Genomic DNA, 27,962 nt, shown 5'->3' on the forward strand with positions numbered 1-27,962 from the left:
TGAATGAAGAAATTAAAAATGTTTATTACTATAGGTGATCTACAGTTTTATACTTTACAGTTCAACTAAAATAACATTTGCCAAAGCCAAACGTATGACATTTTAAATACAGACATTTACATATAATGCAACACACATCTAAAAGTAAATATTTCCCTATAGTTAGAGACATACATACTTATTAGCATCATCATATTTGAATAATATAGTATTAAATGATTCAGTGAGATTTGGAATAAGAACATGATCCATGGAGGAACACTATCTGAATATGAGCCAGTGTGGCATGTGCCTGAGTTTCCAGGGCCTTGGACTCCTTGCCTCTTTATTTCCTCTCATTCCAAAAATAAAGGTTCATGACTCTGGGGATAAACCTCCTCTGGTCATCATTCAGATGACTGACTGCCCACTCTTTTAGCGGAAAGTTTTTCTCACAGATGAGAAGATGCTCCACTCAGTCCCAACCTGGAGCTATTGCAGCATCTGGTCATGTTTCTTTGACCAGCAGAAGTGGTTCCGTATAACTGAGTAAGTCCATGCTCACTTAGGAATGAGCACAAATGTGGATCCCATTCTTGGTTATCAACCTAAGTTCTGTATGACCTGGAAGTTCTGTAGAGATGAATGTGTCCTCCCAAAATGTCCTGTTGCTGGCTTATAACTAGAAGTGATATATTGCTATTCTTGAGCCAGGGTTCTATACTCTCTATAACTGAACCAGAGAAAAGCTTCATCATTATAGAAAATGTTGTCCAAATACATGGCTATCTGAGCATCATATAGTTTACATCTAGAAAAAAAAGTCCAAACTGGATATTTGGCCAAACTGTTGAAATTTTGCAAAAGTTTAACCTTTACAATCTTATACAACATAATTATTACTTCTTTTCTGCCTTTAATTAAGCAATAAGTTTTTCTGACTATGAATGAAATGAAGTCAGATGGAAGCTCTTACAGAATATCTTGGCAGATAGAGTATATATTGTCAGAATAAAAATTTTGGTTTGCATTTTTTAAATCATTTCGAATGATGCCCTTTATTTTAAAAGTCTTACCAATTTGTTAACATAAACACGCTATATCTTAGAAGCAGATATACAAGCTTGCCAGCAAAATGAGCAAAATTAATTTTCTTTATAACCAAATGGCAACATCTGACTTTACATCCTGGAATTCATTGTAGGTAAATGAACGTGATCGTCTTCTAAGATTTGTTGGTCTCTGAGGTCTTCCTTCTATCAAGTCTAAATAGATGTCGGATTTCAGAAAACGTGTGTAACTGTCTTGCTCCATGAGCTGATACACTCTGCTTTGTGCAGCATCAAAACTGTGGAGGGTGGGTTGGGTGATGCTCCTGGTGATGATTTCTTTGGTGTGAAAATCAAGGTTAACCTGGATAATAAAAACAATAAAAGAAGTGTAATTATCGTCAATCTACTTAAGTAAACACCTTTGAGAAACAGAAGTAAAGGACTGACTCCACGTTGGAGGGGGCATACGGCACTTGGATGCTTGGTGCTTTTCCTGTTGTGGGTCCAGGGATCCAGTGATTCACTCTGGGCTGGCATGTTACCTGGCTCTTCTCTCCCTTTGCACCCGGTCCTTATCAGTCTCTGCCAGTGTAGGATCATGGAACAATGTAATGTTAGGTGTCCTAGAGATCATTAGATTCAACTCATTTTCAAAGTGAAAACTAAACTTTGTAGAAATTCAATTATTTTGAGTGAGGGCAAGCAGTGTGTTTGGGGCATATTTTGGATTTCAATGTGAGGCTTTTGCTATATCCCAGTGTTCTTTTCATTATATTATGATGTTTTCCTGCAAGCAAATGTGTGCTGAAAATGCCTATATGCATATATACGTGTGTGTGTATATATATATAAAGATATAAAATCCTTTAACGCTTTTTATCAAAACATTGATGATATATTCGGCTTTGATGGTGCTCAGTTTTCAGTTTTCACGTAGGTTTCTTTTCCTTCGTGGGTAACACCACATAACCAGCTGCCTTTGTTTACTTGTGTGTAAGGGGAAGACAGGATAATACGTTGAAACACAAAACAGATTGAGACATACTGAAACAAGGAAAATAACTGTCATTCATTTCATGTGCGACAGTATCTACATAAGCAGTGCTGCCTCGTGGACAGCAACAATTTATAGTCAAACAGAACTCTTAACAGTGACAGATTATCAGTTCTACACTTCAGTGAAAAGACACTATTTATTGAGCACGTACTAAAAATACAGAAACTGTAATTCATATTCAAGGATAGTGAAGTAATATTTGCTGGTTTAATAGCCATTTTAGCAGTTGTTTCATACAGTTACCTCATACTGAGCTTGCAGTAAAAAAAAAAAATCACAATTGTTTTTTCACTTGAACCGTTGCCAAATTAGGTTTTCCTCATCTTTCTATTATGAAATTTTCTTTTAGTCCATCTTAATGTGTAGGGATAATAATTACAGGGCAAATGAAACTTTGTACAGGTAGATGAGCTAACATTAAAATAGTACATAATACAAATTTCTTGATTTCTCTTACCTTCATCACGTACAAAAATCTTTAGTTTCTACAAGCAGTTACTTGTGCTAAGGTGATTCACATGATAAATGAATGAATCTAAATGTTGCAATTAATTGTGTTCACTCTTAGTCTAGAATAAAATACCCTGAGGAGTAACTTCAGTTATACCTTTCCTTCCGTAGCAATATCTTATAATGCATTCTGTTTGTAAATAGAAATCTGTATACAGGCAGACCTTGGAGATATTGCGGGTTCCCTTCCAGACCACCTCAGTAAAGGGGATATCGCAATAAAGTGCGTCACACAAATTTTTTGGTTTCCCGGTGCATAAAAATGTTATGTTTACATGATAACCCATTAAGTGTGTGATAGCATTATGACTAAAAAAACAACATACATCCCTTAATTAAAAAATACTTCATTGCGAAAAAAGGCTAACCATCATCTGAGCCTTCAATGAGTCACAGTAGAAACATCAAAGATCACTGATCACAGATCACCATAGCAAGTATAATAATAATGGAAAAAGTAAGAATTATTGTGAGAACTACCTAAATGTTACATAGAGATATGAAGTGAACCAATGCTGTTGGAAAAATGGCACCGATAGACTTGTTCAAGGCAGGGCTGTCACAAACCTTCAATTTGTAAAAAACAAAATATATGTGAAGTGCAATAAAGTGAAGGGAATAACATGAGGCATGCTTGTAAATAACCACCATTTTTGTTTCAACAAAATTCTGACCTTTCTGTTAGAATGTATGGCAGTACCGATTTGATGAAGACATATTCTCTCAAAAAATTTTCAAACAGATGTAAATTTTTACAATCATCTTTACCTCTTGTGGAGCATCATTCTGTATAAATTTCTCATATATTGCTTTTGCTTTATGAATTATTTGTTGAGGGTCTTTGCTTTTCTTGAAATCTTCACAGGCTATCCAAAATTCAATGTTTTCCTCACTGAATTCAGTTTTAAGAAATCTGGTAAAAGTCTCCAGTCCATCTACCAAGGAAAGAAATGATATATTTTAACTAAAAAATATTGATACTGAGAATATATGCTACTTGATATTGAAGTACAACTGTGAGTGTTAACAGAAGAAGCGTCTTCCCTCTAATTCAGGGCAGTAGCACACTTCTTGCTCATGAGGAACCATGTTAACAATTAGCTGAAATCTTCACAACTATGAAAGGTAAGTACCAATGAGGCTGGTATCATACTTAGACCTGAGTAACAGGGACCTTAAATCTGGACCTCACTTTGGGTCTCTCTCAGCTGTGCCTTTCCTTGGGGTGAGTGTCGTAGGGTTATTCTACAGAGCCAAAGAGCCATTCCAGCTGGAGATCATCTCTCAACTTCTAGACCATGCTTCTTGGACTCAGAACCCTGAAATTCCCTTTAAAAGGCTTTGTGGGGCTTCCCTGGTGGCACAGTGGTTGAGAATCTGCCTGCTAATTCAGGGGACACGGGTTCGAGCCCTGGTCTGGGAGGATCCCACATGCCATGGAGCAACTAGGCCTGTGAACCACAATTACTGAGCCTGCGCGTCTGGAACCTGTGCTCCGCAACAAGAGAGGCCGCGATAGTGAGAGGCCTGCGCACCGCGATGAAGAGTGGCCCCTGCTTGCCACAACTAGAGAAAGCCCTCGCACAGAAACAAAGACCCAACACAGCAAAAATAAATAAATTAATTAATAAACTCCTACCCCCAACATCTTCAAAGAAAAAAAAAAAGGCTTTGTGTTTCCAGGATTGGCACAGTCCTCTTCCCCAGATACATCCACCAAAGGCACCTGTCTCAGTGGAATGCACACCCCAAGGCTTGAGTGTGGACAGGACTTGAATTTGCATGCTGGAGTGTCCACCGAAATGTGCAAAGTGGCCTCTCACAGTGTGGAACCAAACCATGGGTGGAAAGTGAAGGGAGGTGGGCTATGCATATAGGGTAGAACTGGGAAGAGTCTGAGAATTTTATATTCAAACGTAATCTACCACGTGTCACAATAGAAGGATAAAATGGTTTTTTTTGTTTTGTATTTTGGTTCTTTTTTGCGGTATGCGGGCCTCTCACTGTTGTGGCCTCTCCCATTGCGGAGCACAGGCTCCGGACGCGCAGGCTCAGCGGCCATGGCTCACGGGCCCAGCCGCTCCGCGGCATGTGGGATCTTCCCGGACCGGGGCACGAACCCGTGTCCCCTGCATTGGCAGGCGGACTCTCAACCACTGCGCCACCAGGGAAGCCCAAAATGTCTATTTTTAACAGTTTATTAGCCTGATCTGTAACTCTTAAGCATTTAGAAATATAGTATGGGGCCTCCATTTTTACTTTTTTCCTGAGGCCCATGAATGTTAGGGGCAGGTATCAAGTCTTATGGAAGACTGCCAGGGTTCAAGTTCTTGTTCAGCTAGTTACTATGTGGTCCTGAGTGAGTTACTTTTCCTTTCTGTGTCTCAGTTTCTCAATATTTAAAATTAATGATAAAACCGATCTGATAGAGCTGTTTAGAGAATTAAATGTGCCAAAATGTGCAGGACGCTTAAAACAGAAACTGGCGTATAGCAAGTACTGTATCTGGGTTTTGATGGAGGGTGTGATGGTTATGATGATGTTGATGATTTTGATGACTATCGTTTTTTTTAGGCTCAGTTAGGTAAAGTTTCATAGCTAAAACTGTGGCAGACTCAGGATTCAACACTAAGACAATCTGACTTTAATACTAGGGTTCTTTCAACTATTTATGATATTCTACTTTTTTGGGCTAATAGGTTTTTGTTTTTTTTTCATTTATTTTTGGTCGTGTTGCGTCTTTGTTGACGCGCTTGGGTTTTCTCTAGTTGCGCGAGCGGGGTCTACTGTTTGTTGCGGTGCGCAGGCTTCTCATTGTGGTGGCTTCTATTGTTGTGCAGCACCGGCTCTAGGCACGCGGGCTTCAGTAGTTGTGGCTCGAGGGCTCTAGAGCGCAGGCTCAGTAGTTGTAGCACGTGGGCTTAGTTGCTCCGCGGCATGCGGGATCTTCCCAGACCAGGGCTCGAACCCGTGTCCTCTGCATTGGCAGGCAGCTTCTTAACCACTGTGCCACCAGGGAAGCCCCGGTATTTTTTTATAAAATTAAACTTCTTTGAGAAAATTATAGATTCACGTGTAGTTGTAGGAAATAACAGAGACAGAGCCCATGTACCCTTTATCCAGTTTCCACCAATACAACATCTTGTAAAACTGTAGTAAAAATATCACAAATAGGATAATGATATTGATATAGTTAAGATACAGAATATTTCCATGATTACAAGGTTATCTCATGTTGCCTTTTTACTGTTATACTCACATTTTTCCCACACCCAACCCCTCCTTAAATGTTAGGAACCAATAGTCTGTTCTCCATTGCTGTAATTTGGTCAACTCAAGAATATGGTATAAGTGGAATCATGTAGTATATATTGTTTGGGGTGGCTTTTTTAATCTACCATGATCTGCTGGAGATTCATCAGTATAGCAGTAATTTGTGCCTTTTCATTGCTGTGTTGTATTCCATGGTATGGATTTGTTTAACCATTCCTGTTGAAGGTTTTGGGGAGCAGTTATCAATAAGGATGCTATAAACATTTATGTATAGATTTTGTGTGTGTGTGTGTAGACGTAAGTTTTCATTTCTGTGGGATAAGAGAAGTGAAGCTGTTCAGTTATATGGTATTTGAAATAGAGAAGAGAGCATTATAGAAGCATTGAGAAAAGGTAAAAATGTTCCTTCTAGATTTTTCAGATAAATTTTTTCAGGGACTTCCCTGGCAGTCCAGTGGTTAAGACTCTGTGCTCCTAACGCGGGGAGCACATGTTTGACCCCTGATTGGGGAACTAAGATCTCACATGCTGCACAGCACAGCCAATAAATAAATAAATAAATAAATAAATAAGTAAGTAAGTAAATAAATAAATAAATAAATAAATAAATAAATATTCTCAGAGAAATTCACATTTGAGTTGGATACAAACGATTTTTAGCAATCTTTCTTTAGATTTGTTCTCTACTCATAGTTATGACCTATTTCTCTTTCTGCTATCACAGGTGAGTTATTACACAAGGAAATTTCATGAGTGCTGTCTAGATTTCTCACCTAGCAGCATTTGAAATATTCTTCTTCCTAGGATTCTAGGACACCATACCTCCTAATTTATACCATCCGATTACTTTAAGCCTGGCTGTTCCCTGGTTAAATGTGATGTTCGTTGGGATTCTGTTCTTTACATTCTTCTCCTTTTCTTGCCTCTTCTACCTCCCTTTTCTTTCTCTATCCTCCTGTATCCTCGTCTTCTAACATTTTTCCTGAAACTCCTTTCCCCCTTATTTCCCTCTGTACTTTATGCATACTGCTGGCACCTACAGGCAAAATAAGGCATTACAAACAATCTTGCAAACCAGTAAAGTTTCTCTGAGTTAAATTTTGATCTAATTAAAAGATTTTAATCTCATTGCAAGAAATCATTAGAAGAAAATTTTTCTCTTCACCTGAGATATTCCTCCAGCTACTGATCTATATCTTTCTCCTTACAAAGTCTTTTGAGTAAGCTTTCTGCAGTTGGTCTCTTAATCCCCTTCACTCATTTACCTCCCCATACACTAAAATGTGGTTTCTACTCAACGCTTGACTTAAATAATTTTTACCAAAATGACTTACTGTAATATTCCATGGAAAAAATTTTTTTCCAATCCATATATTACTTCATCTCTCTATGACAGCAGGCAAAGATGAAATATGTCTGTAATTCTTTTCTGTGGCACATACACTCTTGAGTTTCTTCTTATATCTCTGACTACTGCTTTTCTAAATACTTCTCAGTTTATCCTTCTTCCTTCTTCCCTTTAATTACAATTCAAGGGCAATCACTTCAACACTTTAACACAATGAATATGCTGATGATTTTCAGAAATGATCTCCGGCTCAGATCTCTTTCCTGAGCTCCAAGCTCATATCACCCAACATTTGGTAAACATCTCCACTGAATTTCCCACCAAAATAATCACATCACAGCTGAATTCAATATCTTCACCCAAAAGCTTCCCAGAATGTTTCCCATGCAATGACACCATCCACTCAACAACTTAACCCACAACCCTGGCATCCTTAGGGATCCCCAATTTTCTTCTGAACTCAATTGATAATCAAATCTTCTCAACTTTATCTTCTTTATGTATCATGCATCTGTCTTTTTATTTTTATTCAATCTGGAATTACCCTTATTCAGACCAGGATCATATTTTACATAGATTATTATAAAAACCTTCTAAATGGTGACTCTGACTCCAGGCTTCACTTGCTTCCCTCCCCTGCTAACCCCCCCCCCCAACACTTTCCAAGTTATTATTCACATTCTAGTCAGTAATATCTTTCTAGAGTACAAACTTAATTATGTTTCTTCACTGTTGAAAATTTTCCAACAATGCCCTTAATCTCTTTCCACTCTCTTTCTCACACTCTAAGCTCCAAGCACAGTGAAATAATTTAGAGTTCCATTCATGTGCCATGCTCCCACATCTCTTTAGCTTCTATTGGAAAGATTTTCTCTTCCTACTCCAATTTTATCAGTCTAATTTCATCAGGCTAATCTGTATCACCCATTGAAGTTTAAATTAGAGATCACTTTATCTGGAAAGATTTCACTGATCTCTCAAGAATAAGTTGGGTGTCCTTCATATATGACTTCCTACACTGGGTAACATTTAAACTATTGTGCTGCAGTTGCTTCCTTATTTTTGTTTCTCATGCTGTATTGTGAGATTCATGAGATGAAGGCCCTTGTCTAATTTGCCACAAAAATCCCCAGCATGAAGAAATCACTCAATATTTACTTACTGAAAGAAATAAGTAATAATTGAACACATGAGAAAAAGTACAAATTTTCATTAAAAATACAAAAGTTCTAGCAAAAAAATCTTGTTGAGGAGGCAGAGATGAGTCTGGGGATCATGATATGTTTGGGATTTGTGGGTCAGTGTACAGAGGAAAAAAGAGAAGAAAGAAACATGCAGAGGGTGCCTGGAAGTCTACATGCAGGTTACCTGTAGATCCTTGGCTGAGGGTCAGGCTGTACACGGGCAGGGCAAACTCTGTGAAGACCAGAAGAGTATAGCTACAGTGGTGCTGAGAGGTAAATGGAGATCAGGGAGTTTGCATGGGTCTGGGAGACTTTGGATTTCTGGCCCAGCTATAGTGGAGATACCCAAGAAAGGCTATATTTTTGGTATAAATACTACAGGCAAGGTCTTTGTCCTCAAACTAAGATAAATTGGAAAGAGATTGGTTTTAAATATCAAACTGATCAGAAAGAATCAAGAGGATCCACCCGTGATTTAACTGACTGCCAGAAAAATAATCTAATGCTGTTTAAAGGAAGGCAGCATAATCTAGACTCCTATATCTTCCTCCTTGCACACATACAATAAAAATTTATTAGGCATGCAAGAAATGTCTAATGTGACCCATTATCAATAACAAAAGTGGTCAATAGAAACAGAAACCTGAAACACAAGATACCTGAAATATTGGAAATAGCACAATGTTGAAGAATGAAAAGGTTAAAAAAGACATAAGGAGTGAATAGATGCAAAAACTCAGAAAAGAAATTGAAACTATAGCAAACAATCAAATGGAACTTCTAGAACTAAAATGGAAAATACCTGAAGCAAAAAAAAATTCATTGGATCATCATGACAGCAGATTAACAACTGCCTAAGAAAAGATGAGTAGACTAGAAGACGGGAAAATAGAAATTATTTAATTTAGGATAGTAGAGGACTTCCCTGGTGGCACAGTAGTTAAGAATCTGCCTGCCAGTGCAGGGGACATGGGTTTGAGCCCTGGTCTGGGAAGATCCCAAATGCCGCAGAGCAACTAAACCCATGTGCCACAACTACTGAACCTGAGCTCTAGAGCCCACAAGCCACAAATACTAAGCCCACCGTGTGCCACAACTACTGAAGCCCGTGTGCCTAGAGCCTATGCTTGGCAACAGGAGAAGCCACCACAATGAGAAGCCCACACACTGCAACAAAGAGTAGCCCCCACTCACCACAACTAGAGAAATCCCGCACACAGCAATGAAGACATAACACAGCCAAAAATTTTTAAAAAAAAGATAGCACGAAACAAGGGGGAAAATTTCACAATTATACTTCCAGATTTTAATTCTGTTCATTCATACATTTATAGAACAAATAGAATGTCAATCAGAATATGTAAAACTTGAACATTATCAACTAAATTGACCTAATTGACAATTATATGACATTCTACCAAATACATATTTTCAAGTGCACAAGCAAGATTATCTAAGATGGATCACATGCTAGGATGTAAAATGAATATAAATAAATGTCAAAAGATTGAAGTCTTACACAGTATGTCCTTTGCCCATAAGGGTTTTAATCAAAAATCAACTAGTCATTTTCACAGTGTTGATTCTTCCAATCCAACAACATGGTATATCTCTCCATCTGTTTGTATGATCTTTAATTTCTTTCATCAGTATCTTACAGTTTTCTGCATACAGGTCTTTTGTCTCCTTAGGTAGGTTTATTCCTAGGTATTTTTTCTTTTTGTTGCAATGGTAAATGGGAGTGTTTCCTTAATTTCTCTTTCAGATTTTTTGTCATTAGTGTATAGGAATGCAAGAGATTTCTGTGCATTAATTTTGTATCCTGCTACTTTACCAAATTCATTGATTAGCTCTACTAGTTTTCTGGTAGTGTCTTTAGGATTCTCTGTGTATAGTATCATGTCATCTGCAAACAGGGACAGCTTTACTTCTTCTTTTACAATTTGGATTCCTTTTATTTCTTTTTCTTCTCTGACTGCTGTGGCTAAAACTTCCAAAACTATGTTGAATAAGAGTGGTGAGATTGGACAACCTTGTCTTGTTCCTGATCTTAGAGGAAGTGGTTTCAGTTTTTCACCATTGAGAACGATGTTGGCTGTGGGTTTGTCATATATGGCCTTTATTATGTTGAGGTAAATTCCCTCTATGCCTATTTTCTGGAGGGTTTTTATCATAAATTGGTGTTGAATTTTGTCAAAAGCTTTCTCTGCATCTATTGAGCTGATCATATGGTTTTTATCCTTTAATTTGTTAATATGGTGCATCACACTGATTGATTTGCATATATTGAAGAATCCTTGCATTCCTGGTATAAACCCCACTTGATCATGGTGTATGATCCTTTTAATGTGCTGTTGGATTCTGTTTGCTAGTATTTTGTTGAGGATTTTTACATCTGTGTCCATCGGTGATATTGGCCTGTAGTTTTCTTTCTTTGTGACATATATGTCTGGTTTTGGTATCAGGGTGATGGTGGCCTCATAGAATGATTTTGGGAGTGTTCCTCCCTCTGCTATATTTTGGAAGAGTTTGAGAAGGATAGGTGTTAGCTCTTCTCTAAGTGTTTGATACAATTTGCCTGTGAAGCCATCTGGTCCTGGGCTTTTGTTTGTTGGAAGATTTTTAATCACAGTCTCAGTTTCAGTGTTTGTGATTGGCCAGTTTATATTTTCTATTTCTTCCTGGTTAGTCTTGGAAGGTTGTGCTTTTCTAAGAATTTGTCCATGTTTTCCAGGTTGTCCATTTTATTATCATATAGTTGCTTGTAGTAATCTCTCATGATCCTTTGTATTTCTGCACTGTCAGTTGTTACTTCTCCTTTTTCATTTCCAATTCTATTAATTTGAGTCTTCTCCCTTTTTTTCTTGATGTGTCTGGCTAATGGTTTATCAATTTTGTTTATCTTCTCAAAGAACAAGCTTTTACTTTTATTGATCTTTGCTATTGTTTCCTTTATTTCTTTTTCATGTATTTCTGGTCTGATCTTTATGATTTCTTTCCTTCTGCTAACATTGGGGTTTTTTGTTCTTCTTTGTCTAATTGCTTTAGGTGTAAGGTTAGATTGGTTATTTGAGATGTTTCTTGTTTCTTGAGGTAGGATTGTATTGATATAAACTTCCCTCTTAGAACTGCTTTTGCTGCATCCCACAGGTTTTGGGTCATTGTGTTTTCATTGTCATTTGGTTCTAGGTATTTTTTGATTTCCTCTTTGATTTCTTCAGTGATCTCTTGGTTATTAAGTAGTGTATTGTTTAGCCTCCATGTATTTGTATATTTTACAGATTTTTTCCTGTAATTTATATCTAGTCTCATAGCATTGTGGTCAGAAAAGATACTTGATATGATTACATTTTTAAAAAATTTACCAAGGCTTGATTTGTGCCCCAAGATATGAACTATACTACCCAAAGCAATCTACAGATTCAATGCAATCCCTATCAAACTACCAATGGCATTTTTCACAGAACTAGAACAAAAAAGACCCTGAATAACCAAAGTAATCTTGAGAAAGAAAAATGGAGCTGGAGAAATCAGGCTCCCGGACTTCAGACAATACTACAAAGCTACAGTCATCAAGACAGTATGGTACTGGCACAAAAATAGGAATATAGATCAATGTAACAGGATAGAAAGCCCAGAGACAAACCCACACACATATGGTCACCTTATCTTTGATAAAGGAGGCAAGAGTATACAATGGAGAAAAGACAGCCTCTTCAATAAGTGGTGCTGGGAAAACTGGACACGTACACATAAAAGAATGAAATTAGAACACTTCCTAACACCATACACAAAAATAAGCTCAAAATGGATTAAAGACCTACATGTAAGATCAGACACTATAAAATTCTTAGCGGAAAACATAGACAGAACACTCTGTGACATAAACCACAGCAAGATCCTTTTTGCCCAATGGAAATAAAAACAAAAATAAACAAATGGGACCTAATGAAACTTAAAAGCTTTTCACAGCAAAGGAAGCCATAAACAAGATGAAAAGACAACCCTCAGAATGGGAGAAAATATTCACAAACGAAGCAACTGACAAAGGATTAATCTCCAAAATATACAAGCAGCTAATGCAGCTGAATATCAAAAAAACAAACAACCCAATCCAATAATGGACAGAAGACCTAAATAGACATTTCTCCGAAGAAGATATACAGGTAGCTAACAAACACATGGAAGAATGCTCAACATCACTAATCATTAGAGTAATGCAAATCAAAACTACAATGAGGTATCACCTCAAACCAGTCAGAATGGCCATCATCAAAAAATCTAGAAACAATAAATGCTGGAGAGGGTGTGGAGAAAAGGGAACCCTCTTGCATTGTTGGTGGGAATGTAAATTGATACAGCCACTATGGAGAACAGTATGGAGGTTCCTTACAAAACTAAAACTAGAGCTAACATATGACCCAGCAATCCTACTACTGGGGATATACCCTGAGAAAAACATAATTCAAAAACAGACATGTACCAGAATGTTCATTGTAGCTCTATTTACAAGAGCCAGGATATGGAAGTAACCTGAGTCCCTTGACAGATGAATAAATAAAGGAGATGTGGCACATATATACAATGGAATATTACTCAGCCATATAAGGAAACGAAATGGAGTTATTTGTAGTGAGGTGGATGGACATAGAGTCTGTCTTACAGAGTGAAGTAAGTCAGAAAAACAAATACCGTATGCTAACACATATATATGGAAGAACCTAGGGGAAGGACATGAATAAAGATAGAGACGTAGGGAATGGACTTGAGGACATGGAGAGGGGAAAGGGTAAGCCGGGACAAAGTGAGAGAATGGCATGGACTTATATATACTACCAAATGTAAAATAGCTAGTCGGAAGCAGCAGCATAGCACAGGGAGATCAGTTCCGTGCTTTGTGACCATCTAGAGTTGTGGGATAGGGTGGGTGGGAGGGAGATGCAAGAGGGAGGAGATATGGGGATATATGTATATGCATAGCTGATTCACTTTGTTATAAAGCAGAAACTAACACACCATTGTAAAGCAATTATACTCCAATAAAGGTGTTAAAAAAATCAACTAGTAACATAGCTTTAAAAGCCCCCAAATATTTGGAAATAAAACAACACATATAAATAATTTATTGATCAAAGAAGGAATCAAAAGAGAAATTAGAAAGTATTTACAATTGAATTATAATAAAAATACAGCGCATCAAATTTTGTAGGATGCAGTTTAAACCGCATTTAGAGGGAAATTTACCACATGAATTGCTATACTAGTAAAAAATAAAATCTGAGTTTCTACTTTAAGAAGCTTTAAAAACAAGAGAAAATTAAAGCCACAGTAAGTTGAAGGAAAAAAAAAATTATAAAAGAAGTCTATGTAAAAGAAAACAAACCATAGAGAGAATTTACAAAGCCAAAAGTTGGTTCTTCAAAAAAATTAATAAAGTAGAACTCCTAGTGAGGCTGTTTCATAGTAGTAGGAAGCAAATCAGTGATATTTCCACAGATCTTAGGCATATTACAAAGATAGTAAATATTATGAATGATTTTATGCCAATAAATATAATTTAAATAAAATGGGAAAATTGTGTAAAGAAAGCCTACCCAAACTGACACTGAAGTGAAAAATCTGAAACTATTAAATTAATAGATTTTTATAATAAAAATACCACCCTCCCAAAATAAAATCTTGGGCCCAGATTTGGTGAATTTCATCAAACATTTAAGAAAAAAGTATTCTAATCTTATACAACTTACAGAAAACAGTGGAGGGATGAATAATTTCCTTCTCATTTTAAGAGGCTAGGATAACTCTAATACCAAAACCTGACAAATGTAACACCAACAGCACCCCCAGAAATAACGATTAAGAAAGGAAAAGAAAATTATAGACCAATGATCACAGATGTAAAGATTCTGAACAAAATATTAGAGACTTAAATTCAGGAATTTAAAGAGGGAGAAGCATACATTCTAGCATTAAGGCAAAAAAATTGTGAAGTAAATGATAGCTTTCTTTGTCTACTCAACTTATTTTCACTTATATTCATTTCTTCTATTCACTGTTCTCTACAACTATTCCTCATGGTCCATGATTATTTGTAATATAATAAGTTCCATATAGAATGAAGCAAGAAGCATGAATATGGTAGAACTATGGTGATAACTAAGAGGGTTTGCATTTTTAACATGTTTAAAGGTTTTGAGGGCTAAGTGCTGTTCATACACATTACTACATTTAATACTACAACATATGTCTGGAATATGTCCTATATTAATTTTCGTAGCTGAGAAAACTGAGATTCATATAAATTCAATTGTCCCAGATCTCAGTTTTCAAACAAACAAGTTGTAGAAGTATATCTTTTTCAAGAAGGCAGCACGTTCTGTCATAGGTAGAGTAACAGTCCTTCAAAGATGTCCATGCCCTAACCCTCAGAACCTGTGACTACATTACCTGACATGGAGCAAAAGCTTTGCTGATGTGATTAAGGTTAAGAACCTTGAGAGGGGCAAATTATCCTGGATTATCCAGGTGGATCCAATCTCATCACATGAGTGCTTAAAAGTGAAGGAGGAAAGCAGAGAAGTGGGTCAGGGGAATGCGATGTGAGAAGCACTCTTGCTGCCCTTCAAGATGACAGAAGATGGTCAAGAGTCAGAGTGTGGTGGCTTCCAGAGGGTGAGAGTGGCCTTAGTTTAGAGCCAGCAAGAGAATGGAGACCTTGGTCCAAAAGTGCAAAGAGCTGACTTCTGCCAAGAACCCAAATGGATAGGAAAGGGATTCTCCCCAAGACCTTCCACAGAGGACAACAGCCTGCTGACACCTTGATTTTTTTCCATTGAGATCCGTGCTACACCTCTGACCTACAGAACTGTAAGATAATATATTTGTGTTGTAAGTCCCTAAAGTTATCATAGCTTGTTACACAGCCACAGGAAACTACTATAGTCCTCAAATCATGTGTTACATGTCACCATTTACTTCTCCTGTATCTAGAACTTGTCCTGTTTGTCATGAAGCATTGTGTTTTCATTTTTGTTTTTAATGCTGAAAGCAACTGTTTGATTATATTAGAGATCCAGGAACTTAATGTAAGAGAACAACAGCCAGAAATGGCATAACCTACAGACATTCCCTAAGTGGTAGGTATGGGATCTCTCCAAACACTACCATGATAGAGGAGCCCTGTGGGCATCTTCTACTCCACTGCTCCTTCCATTGGTGTTTTCCTTGGGGTGAGGGAAGAGTCTGCCATTTCTTTTCCTTGGTAAATTGATCCTGAGCACCAGGTGTTAGTGGTTAAACCTTAGTGAAGAAACTAGGAAGATAAGCAAAGGTCAGTCTCAGCAAGAATCTGAGAAGGCATCATAGGACTGACATGCCACCCAGAAATTGTCCACAGTGATTAGATGCTGGTAAGATAATTCCTAGTCAAACACAGCTGTCTTAAGGAGGCCTTAGTTCTAAGCGCTTCCTGCTTAAGTCAACAAATTCTAGTCTCTGAGGAGAAGGAAGAATGATCAATGTGAGTGATATTGAACCACTCTTGTTCTTATTTCTCTAGCACAGTTAGTGTTTGATTTTCAAGATTTATTTCTCATGCTGTGTAGTGTGCTTTGCTCAGAATGTAGCAGAAAAATATAAATGGATAATGATTCCTTGAAGCTTTTTGATAGATAGAAGATTTTCCCCAAATACCTACAAATGTATATATTCTCAGAGTAAAGTTAATGATCTATCTCTGTTTTTATTATTTTTAAGCCAAAATAGCTATCAAAGTGAAAACCAGGGAGTCAGACAAGTGGGTTTTACCCTGACTTGTTAACCCACCAGCACTCTTAGGGATTACTGTTCCTCAGTACGGTCTGTTTGACTTTCCTTTCCACAACTCTTTTACCCTCTGTAGCTCAGTACCTGAACTTGTAAAAAAGCAGTTTGAGTCATTACTATTGTCGAAGGTTACATTCCTCTAATTTTGGAAAACTACATCGCAGCAGCAACCTTTCAGACTTCAGGTAAAGCTGGAGCCCCAGGCTGATGACTTTAGAAAATAGGCTGAATAAGCATCATTTGGCTATTGATTGGCAACAGCTTGAAAACTTCTTCCTTTTCCATTTACGCGACTAGAAAGATCGTTTTGTTGCCTAATCTCTGCTTTTACTTTTTGTCTTTTTTTTTCCTTCTTCTTCTTGTGTAATGATCCCAGAAGGAAACAAGGAGACTAAGGCAAAACATGCCTTTCAACCCCTCAATCAAAATTGGAGTAGAATTTGAAATGTGGGCAATGTTTAGGTGTGTGAAAGAAAAGCCACAACAAAAACAACCATCTGTAGACCCATTGGCTTAAACCAAACTTTAGGTAGTTACGTAGTCATGCCCCAGCCTCTGGCCAGAACTTTAAAAAAAATATATTGAGAATTCCCCCTTGATGAATTTTTAGTGTAATCAAAAACCGCTGCTTAGCACCCATACTTCCTTACTCTTTAAAATTTCTAAAATGTTTGCCCTTTTTTCCTCCAATTAACATCCACTTTTTGCTGGATTGAATCCTAACTATATGTATATTCTCTTAATTTATCTCTCATAATTATCTTCACAACTGATAGATTCTTTGTATTTTTTAATAGAATTCTGAAATTTCTTATTTGCTCGGTAGCTGCTATAAAGTAGTCTGAGGAGGATTCCTTGACTAGATATTAGGAAACAATTGGAAGCAAGACAGCAAAATGATGGTGAGAACAGCTTCAGGTAATCCTAATTAAAAAAAGCAAAAGTGGTCGTATGGAAATGTGCACTTTGATATTGAAAAGCCTGTCATTGGGTGGTATTGCCCTGTGTGTTCATGATGTGGGTCCTGCCTCTTCCTCTCCCACGATGAGAGACATCTGTCTTGTTCTAACTTGCTCCTCTGTTACTATTTAAATGGAAATTAAAGCAAAGTTAGCAAATAAAGTGCCTGCTATCTTACAACAGAACAGTCTGTTCCAGGTCAGACCTAGACGGGAAAGAGGAAATTAAGAATATGCTTTAGTGGGCTTATGAATAAAGTTACTTTGACCCCAGTGAAGGGAAATGCTTTTTGGATTTCATTTTATTCTACCTATATGTCATATATAAGCATGATTGATCAGTTTTTAAATACCAAATTGTTCCTAAAGCAAGTTGATAAATTGCTGTGACAATTTTAGGAGGATATGGTCATCACTTTTCCTATTAATAAATCTCAATTATAAGAAACTTTTTGTATTGACACCTAGAAGGGATCATCCATATGCCAGACAACTGAAATTGTTACTTATTAAAAATAACTTCCTTTGTCTATCTTTTAATTATTTGTGAAACACTTAGTATGAACCTGAGGACTGTATTATAAAGTGAAAATGCAATGATATTAATTACAATAGTTGAAGTTTTGAGTCTTTGCTAAGGCCTTGGCACACTGCTATATGCCTTTTATTGGGGCAGTTCCATTTAATTTTCACACCAGCCCTAAGGAGTTAAGTCCTGTTCTACCCATTTATACAGATGAAGAAGCTGAGGTTCAGAGTGTTGAGTTGCCCCTGAATCTTACCGCTGGGAAAAGACAGCACAAGGGTTTGAATCCAGGTTTATTTTGTTTATAATTATAGAACGTTTGTCTTTCAACTGCCATGAAACAACAAAGTCTTTACTGTTGAGGAACATGGAGATTAATAGGCAAGACAGGCATGTATAGACCAAGGACTAAGAAATGAGAATTGCAGGGGTGACTAATTCTGTTTGGAGCAGCAGAGAAAAATCAGCTTACTTAAGATGACTATAGAAGCCTTCCAGAAAATAACATGAATGCTACTTAAATAGTCCTTCACTAATTCACAAAGCATGAGTGAGTGTCAGCTCTGTACCAGCCGTTGGGCTTTGGAGTACCACCGTGCTTAGTCTTGAGTTTGATACAGACATTCAAAATGAAGTCACAGCATTAACGTAAGGAAAAGCGCTGTGTGTTAAAAGTGCTCATGGTGAGTTAAAGTGAATGAATCTTGTTGCCATAATATGAATATAATAGGGGAGAATAAATACTGATTCAAGAAACAAATTAATGATGAATGAGAAGGTAGTTCATCTATTTAAAAGTTTAAGTAAATGACTTTTAAAACAAATAATACGTAATATCGTGCAGGATTATCCCAGCACACTAGTTACTTCCTGTTTCTCTTACTCACTTGGGGCAGCTGCATGAAGTCAGGTCACAATGGAACCGTTTCTCACACAGAGGCAGTAACTTACTAAACAGTCCTTTAGAAGAAAGCAGTGGTGAAGACATCTGCCAAAAGCGCTTGATAGAACCCGGGATTAGAATTCACACTGGAAGAAGCTGGCTCAATGTGTCACACAAATATGAAATGCTTGTAATTGCATGTTTCTAAATTGAAACTCTGACATCTGTTGGAGTATTTTTCTGATGCCAAGAAACCAAATGAAACAAAAAGTCAAGGAACTCAGAAGTTGGAAACCCAAATACAGTGTGGTATCTTAAGTACTAGGTTGCCTTGCTTCTCCTTTGATATTTGACTTTGGACCTGCCACAGAATGTGGTGGTTACTTGTGCAGTAATGATTTGTTTGTGTGGCCCATTTATAATCTAGACTGGATTTTACTTACTTTTATTTTTTAGATAGATAAAGTAATTGCATGTTTGTTACGGGTCAGCTTGATTCAGAAAGTTAAATTTGCAGAACCCTGGAATCCCTTATCTTGCAGAAAACTGGTAACTGAAAATTGCAAAGGGCAACTTAAAAAGCCACAAGGTGAAAAGTGTAAGGAGAAGTGCTAATTTCCTTCCCCAAAAGAGAAGTATGCACTTCCTTGCAGCCTTTCCTCAAAGTCAGTAATATGTACTTCCCACAGTATCATCAGTTCATGTTTTTAAATCAAGGGGGTGAAATGACTCACATATTCCTTTTATCCTACCTTATCATGAATTAATCTCAAAATTAAGCTTAGTATATATAATCACGATTTAAAGTGCAAAAAGTCCAAGCAAATAGTTGTTAATAAAAAGACTAAAAATACTGGAATTATTTGCAGTGACTGGAAAAAAGGATGTACAGGAAAATAAACAGGTAGTAGGTGGAAGTTTTTTTTTTATTGACAGACTCCCTTCATAGGAAATAACCTTCTCTTTCAAATCTTTACTTATCAAGTATGTGAGATGGTTAGAAAATGTTTCTATAATCAATCATGCTTCTATATTCTAAGTGTGTGCCTATAAAACCCTTCAAAACTGCTGATAAAGTTTACCAGCAACTAAAAAAGTTCAAAGTCTCACCTGTTATCTTCTCCAAATCTATTTTTTCCACCTCTATTTCTGATCTATAAAAGGCACTCTTACCTTCCTATTAATATGGAACAAAATCTAGAGATCTTTGGCTCCTTTTTCTTCATCTCCTATTTCTTCACCACCTCACTTTACAACATAAGTACACATTCATTCAGTCACCAAGTTCTTCCATTTTCTTTCCAAAATAGCCCTTACGTTGAGGTTAACTTTGATATTTGTAACAACCTTGTAGGCAGTCCTATTATATGCATAGAATTCTACCTTTCTATCCATCAGAGTTAGCTTTCTAACAAACAAACTCTTCTTGAGTTTGTCCCCAACTTGATTTTCCAATGTGATTTTTCACTACTCTTTACCTCAGTGAATGCGACCTGCTTGCTTTCCTAGGTTATAAGCCCAGTAAGCGCAAATCGCTTATTTCTCTAGCCCTTTTCCTGCCTTTTTCTCTACTCAGGAATAACCTTTTCCTCTGCCTGTTGAAATCTTGCACGCATCGACATAATTTCATGTAATGATTTTCTAAAGCCTACATGAAACATTGCAAGTTCTACAGGCATATTTTAAACTATTTATCCAATTGTTTTCAAAATTATGTATTATCAGCAGCATTGTTTTACTTTCAAAGCTGTCTTACACAGAACCATGTAAATATATGCATACAAACACTCACGAATATGTGAGTGTAATATACATATATATGTAATTTTATTGGAATTAATTGATTTGCTAAGTTCATATTGGTAACATTTATTTTCATAAAGTCAATTGGTAAGAAGACTGATAACTAAATTTGAAATTGATGATTATGAATGACAGTCTGATACTGGTTTTTGGTTTATTCCTTTTGTTTTTCTTAAACAACATTTAGAAATTATTGTTATATATGGTTTTAAATCATAGATTTTTATGATTCATTTTTCAGTTTCAGGCAAATTTGTCAATAAACAGGGAAGGCAGGAAAAAAATTACCCTAATATCTGCAGAGAAACAAATGAGGAATGGAAGTTAAATTATTGATGGACTGCAGTGTATTAAATTTACTGTATAACATATTTGAGTTCATTTTTTAAAATAACATTTACTTTTAGAATAGATTAGATTTACAGAAGAGTTATGAAGATAGGACAGAGCTTCCACACACCCCACACCTCCAGATCCCTGCTATTATTAACATCTTACATTGGTAAGGTACATATGTTATAATTTTTTTTATATATAAATTTATTTATTTATTTGTTTTTGGCTGCATTGAGTCTTCGTTTCTTCACACGGGCTTTCTTGCAGCGAGCAGGGGCTACTCTTCGTTGTGGTGCGTGGGCTTCTCATTGCAGTGGCTTCTCTTGTTGCGGAGCACAGGCTCTAGGAGTGTGGGCTTCAGTAGTTGTGGCATGTGGGCTCAGTAGTTGTGGCTCGCGGACTCTAGAGCGCAGGCTCGGTAGCTGTGGCGCACGGGCTTAGTTGCTCCGCGGCATGTGGGATCTTTCCGGGCCAGGGCTCAAACCCGTGTCCCCTGCATTGGTAGGCAGATTCTTAACCACTGCGCCACCAGGGAAGCCTCTACATATGTTATAATTAATAAACAAATACTAATACATTATTATTAACTAAAGTCCCTACTTTGGTTATATTTCCTTGGATTTTACCTTCTGTGCTTTTTTTAATTTTAAAAGAGTTAAACTACATTTTAGGAACGAAATTTGAATACAATAGTGGAATTATCAAAACACTCCATGGATTCCTTGGTTTCTGTGGAACACAGCAAAAACACTGTTCTTTCTGCTTGAGTTTCATCTATTACCTGTTACCCTAAGCCACGCTTTTTCAAATTATGTTTCTCAATAAAGAATTACTTTCTCTCTAGTTCGCTAAATAAATTGCACTGTTTAATGCCCCATGCCTATGTTGGCTTTCTGCTTGGATGATCTCTTTCTCTTTGTCCAGCTAGTGAATTTTTTATTAATCCCCTAAAATCTAGCATAAGAACCATCTACCCTGCTCCTTTCCTAAAGATGCTAATAATTATTCTGCAGTGGTTTTAGTATCAGGCATTTTTTTGTCAAATAAATACTCAAATTTTCTGATGTATTTTGTTTGACTTATCACTTCACTTCCCATTTCAATAAATTTAATACATTTTCCATTTCTTTTATATAGATATGGCATACAGAATTTGAGAAACTTACACATTTAACGAAACGGAAATTCTATAAAATCTGATAGAGCAAGGTCTTGAAGTGTGTGTGTGTTCGTGTGTGCATGAGTATAGGAACTTTCCTTTTTTTTTTTCTTTTTGGCCTACAGTCAAGTCAATAGAAATGAGCTGAATTTAACCATTGCAACCATGAGACTTTCTTAGGTGATTATTTTAAGCTTTATAATTTAATAGTACAATAAGATTTGCAATTTAGAATAACTGAATTTTGGGGATTGATTAAAAGAATACCATTAACATAATCTTTTCTGAATCCAGTATAATTTAATTAGCACTTTGATCATGAGCAATGATAATAATGTCTAAGTGGGTCAGTGCTGATTTTTGTTATTCATGCTACCCCCTCTAGGTTCCAACTGCTGCTGTTTTACAGAACTTTAATATTTCCACCAGTAGAGAACAGAGAGGAGCAGATTTTTTTCCATTTGGTTTTGACTACTTGTAAAGCAACATGATTAGAGAATGCCAGGGGAGGATTTTCTGTAGGACTAATTTCCTAGAGAGAACCTTTATTCTCTCTAATGGGTCGTGAGAGTATGATGAAATTATTATATACCAATGTATTAAGTTAAAGAAAAGTCCAGCTTATATATTTCTTTCCATTGAAATTTAACCCTGTAAGTGATGTTTATACAGCTGGGAGCAGGTTGCAAAACAGAAAAAGATTATTAAATTTATTGTTGATAATTATTTTTCATGATAGTAGAAGCCATTTACATTTGTGTAGTGTCAAACAGTTATTGGCTTGTTGCAACCTAAGTGTCCATCGACAGATGAATGGATAAAGAAGATGTGGCACATATATACAATGGAATATTACTCAGCCATAAAAGGAAACGAAATTGAGTTATTTGTAGTGAGGTGGATGGACCTAGAGACTGCCATACAGAGTGAAGTAAGTCAGGAAGAGAAAAATAAGTACCGTATGCTAACACATATGTATGGAATCTAAAAGTAATAATAATAATGGTTCTAAAGAACCTAGGGGCAGGACAGGAATAAAGACTCAGATGTAGAGCATGAACTTGAGGACATGGGGAGGGGGAAGGGTAAGCTGAGATGAAATGAGAGAGTGGCATGGACACATATACACTACCAAATGTAAAATAGATAGCTAGTGGGAAGCAGCCACATAGCACAGGAGATCAACTCGGTGCTTTGTGAACACCTAGAGGGGTGGGAGAGGGAGGGTGGGAGGGAGATGCAAGAGGAAGGGGATATGAGGATATATGTATATGTATAGCTGATTCACTTTGTTACAGAGCAGAAACTAACACACCATTGTAAAGCAGTTATACTCCAGTAAAGATGTTAAAAAAAAAAAAAAAAGAAACAGAAAACAGTTATTGGCTTCTTATTCATCTCATTTAATCCTGACAGAAATTTATTTCTATTGGAGCTAAAGACATTGTGATCTCCATTTACAGTTGAGGAAGCTGAATATGAAAGTGATTAGGAAAGTGATTGTGAGGCAGAAGAGAACCAGAGCTCAAATCTCGAAAGGGACCCAGGACTAAGTTTTTCCTAGCAACAAAATTGGTTATATTATTCGAACACTTAATATTTACCAGGTGATGTGCTGGGTTTGGAGATCCACAGATGAAAAGACATGTTTCCTTATAATAAACATTCAAACTGGAAAAAAAAATGAATTCCACTTCTTTTTTCCTTGCTCTGACTAGTGAAGAGGCTCAAGGGCTGAGTTGTGCCCAAATGGTGGAAATAATAGGAGATTAAAAGAAGAAATAAGTTTGGGGGGCATGAATTAGGGAGGAAAGTTTTACACAGGTTGTAATTAGATAAATACCTGAACCAAGACAGTGACAGAGGAGATAATGAGAATGGGAGATAGGTTTTACATATATTTGGCAAGAATTTTAACAAAAGTCAAGAAATGGGTGGATACTGGGAATGAAGAAAAGTTGAAGAAAGCTGTTCACATTATTTTTCTCCAAAATAGGGAGTTATAGAGCATTAAGGTGAAATGAGGATGGAGTAACACATTAAATTTTTTTCAGCATGAACTTCCTTTCTTACCACTACCCTCCATTTTCACTACATCCTTGCCTAAATTTAAGCCTTGATTTCTCTACCTATACTTTTCTTTCTCTGAGTCAATATTACAATTCAGAGGCAGAATCTGTTTTCATTGGAAGAGGGAAGGTCTTCAGGGAGAGTCTGCAGAAATAGGATTCTCTGTCAGTAAATCTAGGGGAACATGAACTGGTCACCAAAACCTTATAGGTGGATGGACAATTAGGAGAAAATTACAGGACATGAAGACAGATTAGAAAAGTTGGTTTCATCAAAGAGTGCACAGTACTTGAGGCTGAATTGCAAGTACTGCACTCCCAGCAACAGGAGCTCCTGCTTCCAGTAGACACCTTAGGGTGAGAAAACCACTGGCAATGCTGTAAACAGTAGTTAGCCTCAGGCTAACCCAAAGAAATGCGGTAAGGAATAGAAGAACTTGGAGATACAAATAAAAGCTGTGGGCTAGAGGAAGTGTGTGGCTATTTGGTAGTGATAAAGTGTTGCTTCTTAAGCAGACTCTGCCTGGTTTAACGTGGAAAGCAATGAACCCTGTGGTTGCTTAGCCTCATTGCCTACTCAGTTCAGTCTGTCAGTTTTGCTCCCTGAAAGAAACTGTGGATTGAATAAAGGCCAGGAAAAAACGCTTACTCAGCTGTTTCCTTATGCAGCTGACTCTAAGGATTAGCAATCCAGGCAGCTTGTCCTCTGACCTGTGCTTGGACAAACTCAGTATTTGTCCTCACTTTCCATCTCATCTACAAAGCTCCACCTTAAATGCCCACGTGATTCTCAACTACTCTGCAAAATTCTGATGACTGATGTGAAGAGTGAAGCATTTATAAAATTAAAACAATATATATTTTCACGAAGGTTTCCTAAATATCCATGAAAAGAGCTACTTTAGATTTTTGATCACTTAACAGTAAAAATAACACAGATAATCTGGGATTTAATACAACCAAGGATCTCATTCACAAACTAAAAACACTGAAAATATGAAACTATTCATCCAGCACCAAGAAATATTTCATCCACCATAAGTAATTCTTAATAAAATAAGAGTATTTTTAAAATACTCTTATTAGTTGACTGTTCTATTATTTAGTTATTTCAAAATATATCAAAACTCAATATATATCAAAAACTCATATTGCTGTAAATTATCAATCAGACTAAATTTTTATGACAGCCTGCTTTGTATAGTTACATACATATTTTGTATACTTTTCCATTAAAGAATAAAGTATTTGGGAAAGGTAGCACTAACCTTTATGGGAAAGCAGTTTGTCAAATGATTCACCCCATATCACTGCTTCTTCAGGAGAGATTCTGTTCAAGAAACAATGTTTTATAATGGAGTGTGCAGAAACTCTACTTATGAATCTGCTCTAACATGTGCTATCATACTGCTCTTTTCAGTCATATTTCACAGGATTTCTCCTTTGATTATTATACAATGGAAATTGTATTTGTATTGGAAAGTTCAAAAACATTGGTCAACTTTCTTTTGGGTTTTGCCTATAAAACAATGTGTTAAAATAACGTTATTTTCTCATGAATTATTTTATTTTCTAGGGAAAAATAATCACGTGTTAGGTTAAAAACAAAGAAATCAGGTCAATTATCTTTCTTAATTTGGCAAATAGGAGAACCTAATCTAACAGTGTCTTTCAGTCAAACTTTTTTAAAACTGCAATTTCCTTGAAACTCTTACCAAAATATGCAACAATTTTTTTAACAGATACAGGAAGTTTGACTAATGAAGTTTTAAAAGGGTAAGAAATAGGAAACATTCTTAATACAACAAATATTTTAGAAATGTTGATAATTGAGAATTGAATATATTTGTCTTGGATCTTTTATTGGTCATATTTCATATTTGGAAAAATTTACATTATCCTAGTGTATAAGGTTATTCCATTTTCTGTTTGAACTAAAGAAATGGCTAAAAGTTACAAAACATCCCTTTTTGTGCTTTACTTGATACTGTACCTAGGGCATTTTTTCCAAACTGCTGAAGAAAGAGATGAATAGCACTTCTCAATGACATTGTGCAAACTCTTAAATTAATGAGTATTTCATCAGTTTAAAATACAAAGTGATGAAGGAGTAAAATATATCATTTAAAATTGGCAGGCATATAATTTTAAAAGAGCATCTTTAAATTTTTATGAGATTACTTAATTCAAGCTATTAAAATGGTTTAATTTTATGGAATATATCTAGTTTTTTTGACATGAGATCGCTAACCCTTCCTTATATTACAGTGTAATATCCAATAAAATGGTAATCCCTAATTTCCTCTTTCTTAAATCTTTAATGATAGAATCAGCAAAATGTCCCCCCCAGATAATTACAAGTTATTCACCTTGTTTCTTTGGCCAATTGCCCAGATCTGCTGGAAAGAGTATCTTCGTGAAACTCAGGTTTCTGCACAAGAAGACTTAGCCTATTTCTTTTTTCCTTAGCTCTGTAATGAAAAGGCATTAGCTTCAGGACAACTTGGATGACAATTGAAATCTCTCCTTCTGACTGACAAACAGATTTGGGATTGGTAATCACCTGGACACCCCTTCTCACCCACCTCCCTCACTCTGGACACGCTCAGTGGTTTTCTTAAGAATTTCATTTAAATACTGTTTATGGAGGAATTAGGATAGCATATGTGAAATATACTTGTTTTTTTTCCCCTCAGTGACTTTAAAGTATTTGAGATTATATTTCAATAAATATTATTACAAGTTCTCCTGTGTGGTTAAAATTGTTGCACTTTAAAAAATAAAATAAAAATACTTTTAGATTTAACAGTTATTTACTCCTAATAAATAGATTTTTTTCAGTTGTAATATTACAATCAATATATTTTCAACCAGATATTTTAAAAACAAGTGCTAACAAATATTCAATGTCAATCATGTTTTTAAAAGTATAAGGCTAACTTAAAAAATTATGATTTTTACCTGATTTTGGCTTCTTTGCTTGTTTCTTCTTTTCCTGAACCATATATTAACTTGAAAAAAGTTTTTTCTTTTGGTTCACACATATTTAATTGAGAAAAGAAAAACAATGATGTTTCCATCTTCTCTCTCTAAAATGTAGAGATGTCTAATTTATTACATCTTTCACTTGTTAATGCTATTCCATGGTTATACATAATGGAGTAAAAAGTTATCTCAACCCGTCAGCAACACTTTAAAAAAAAAAATCAAGAGCTTGGGTTTCTGCCTCTGCAAAAATATAGAACTGAGGAACTAAAGTACAATTCAGTCTGGAGTTGTTTAGGGAAATGAGACTACAATTTTGCAAAATGACTCTTGGTCTCTGAGATAAAGACTAGTATTACCACAGCACAACTTCTCTTTCTAGTTTGTGCAACCAGAATGATGCTAGACCCAAATGACACTGTCATTTCCCACAGGAACTTTTTAAAAAGGTCTTTAACGTGTGTAGTACGCGTTAAAATGTGTGTGGAAAAGTGCTACACCAATCATATTTTCCCTTGTTCTTAAAATTAAGTATTTGTACTTATTTAAATACATTGAATTAGGTAAATTACATTTAACTGACATAATGCTATGTAATGTTAATCACATTTGCTTAACATATTGTATCAAAATAAGAAGATAGATCATAGAGTTTCACAGTTGAAGGGGATAGTAAGAAGCATTTAATTCAATGATTTTTAAGCACAGGTCCATGGAATGACTTCAGACATTTGTAAAATTTTTACCAGTCCATGATGAAAATGGGAATAAAAGATCATATGTAATTTTTTCCTTAAACTATTTTTAATAGTATCTATTTTTAATATGAAGCACTTATTCTGAATTTGTCCTTTTGCCTTTTTTAATGTTAAAATGTTTTTAATGAAATAGTGTATCTAGAGCCGGCAGTTTGTAGGACTGTTTATTTTATGTTCTTATTAAAAAAGAAACAGCAACTCAGAGTTGGTTCAGCTTCCACCTTCTTTTTTTTCATGAAACCCAAATATCTAAGAAA

At 36.1% G+C, this 27,962-nt stretch overlaps 1 protein-coding gene across 1 annotated transcript; it reads right to left on the reverse strand.

Annotated features, from left to right (window-relative positions):
• On the reverse strand, positions 1-27,124 carry RGS18 (regulator of G protein signaling 18). The gene is made up of 5 exons (XM_082833190.1): positions 26,924-27,124; positions 26,332-26,433; positions 25,231-25,292; positions 3,367-3,533; positions 1-1,392 (listed from the first exon to the last, which is right to left on the reverse strand). Exons 1-5 carry the CDS (start codon positions 27,040-27,042, stop codon positions 1,135-1,137), a joined length of 708 nt encoding a protein of 235 aa, XP_082689316.1. The 5' UTR covers positions 27,043-27,124; the 3' UTR covers positions 1-1,134.
• Between the last annotated feature and the right edge of the window lie 838 nt (positions 27,125-27,962).

The sequence above is a fragment of the Leucopleurus acutus genome (genome assembly GCF_964270905.1).
Source record: "Leucopleurus acutus genome assembly, chromosome: 2".
NCBI lineage: Eukaryota > Metazoa > Chordata > Mammalia > Artiodactyla > Delphinidae > Leucopleurus > Leucopleurus acutus.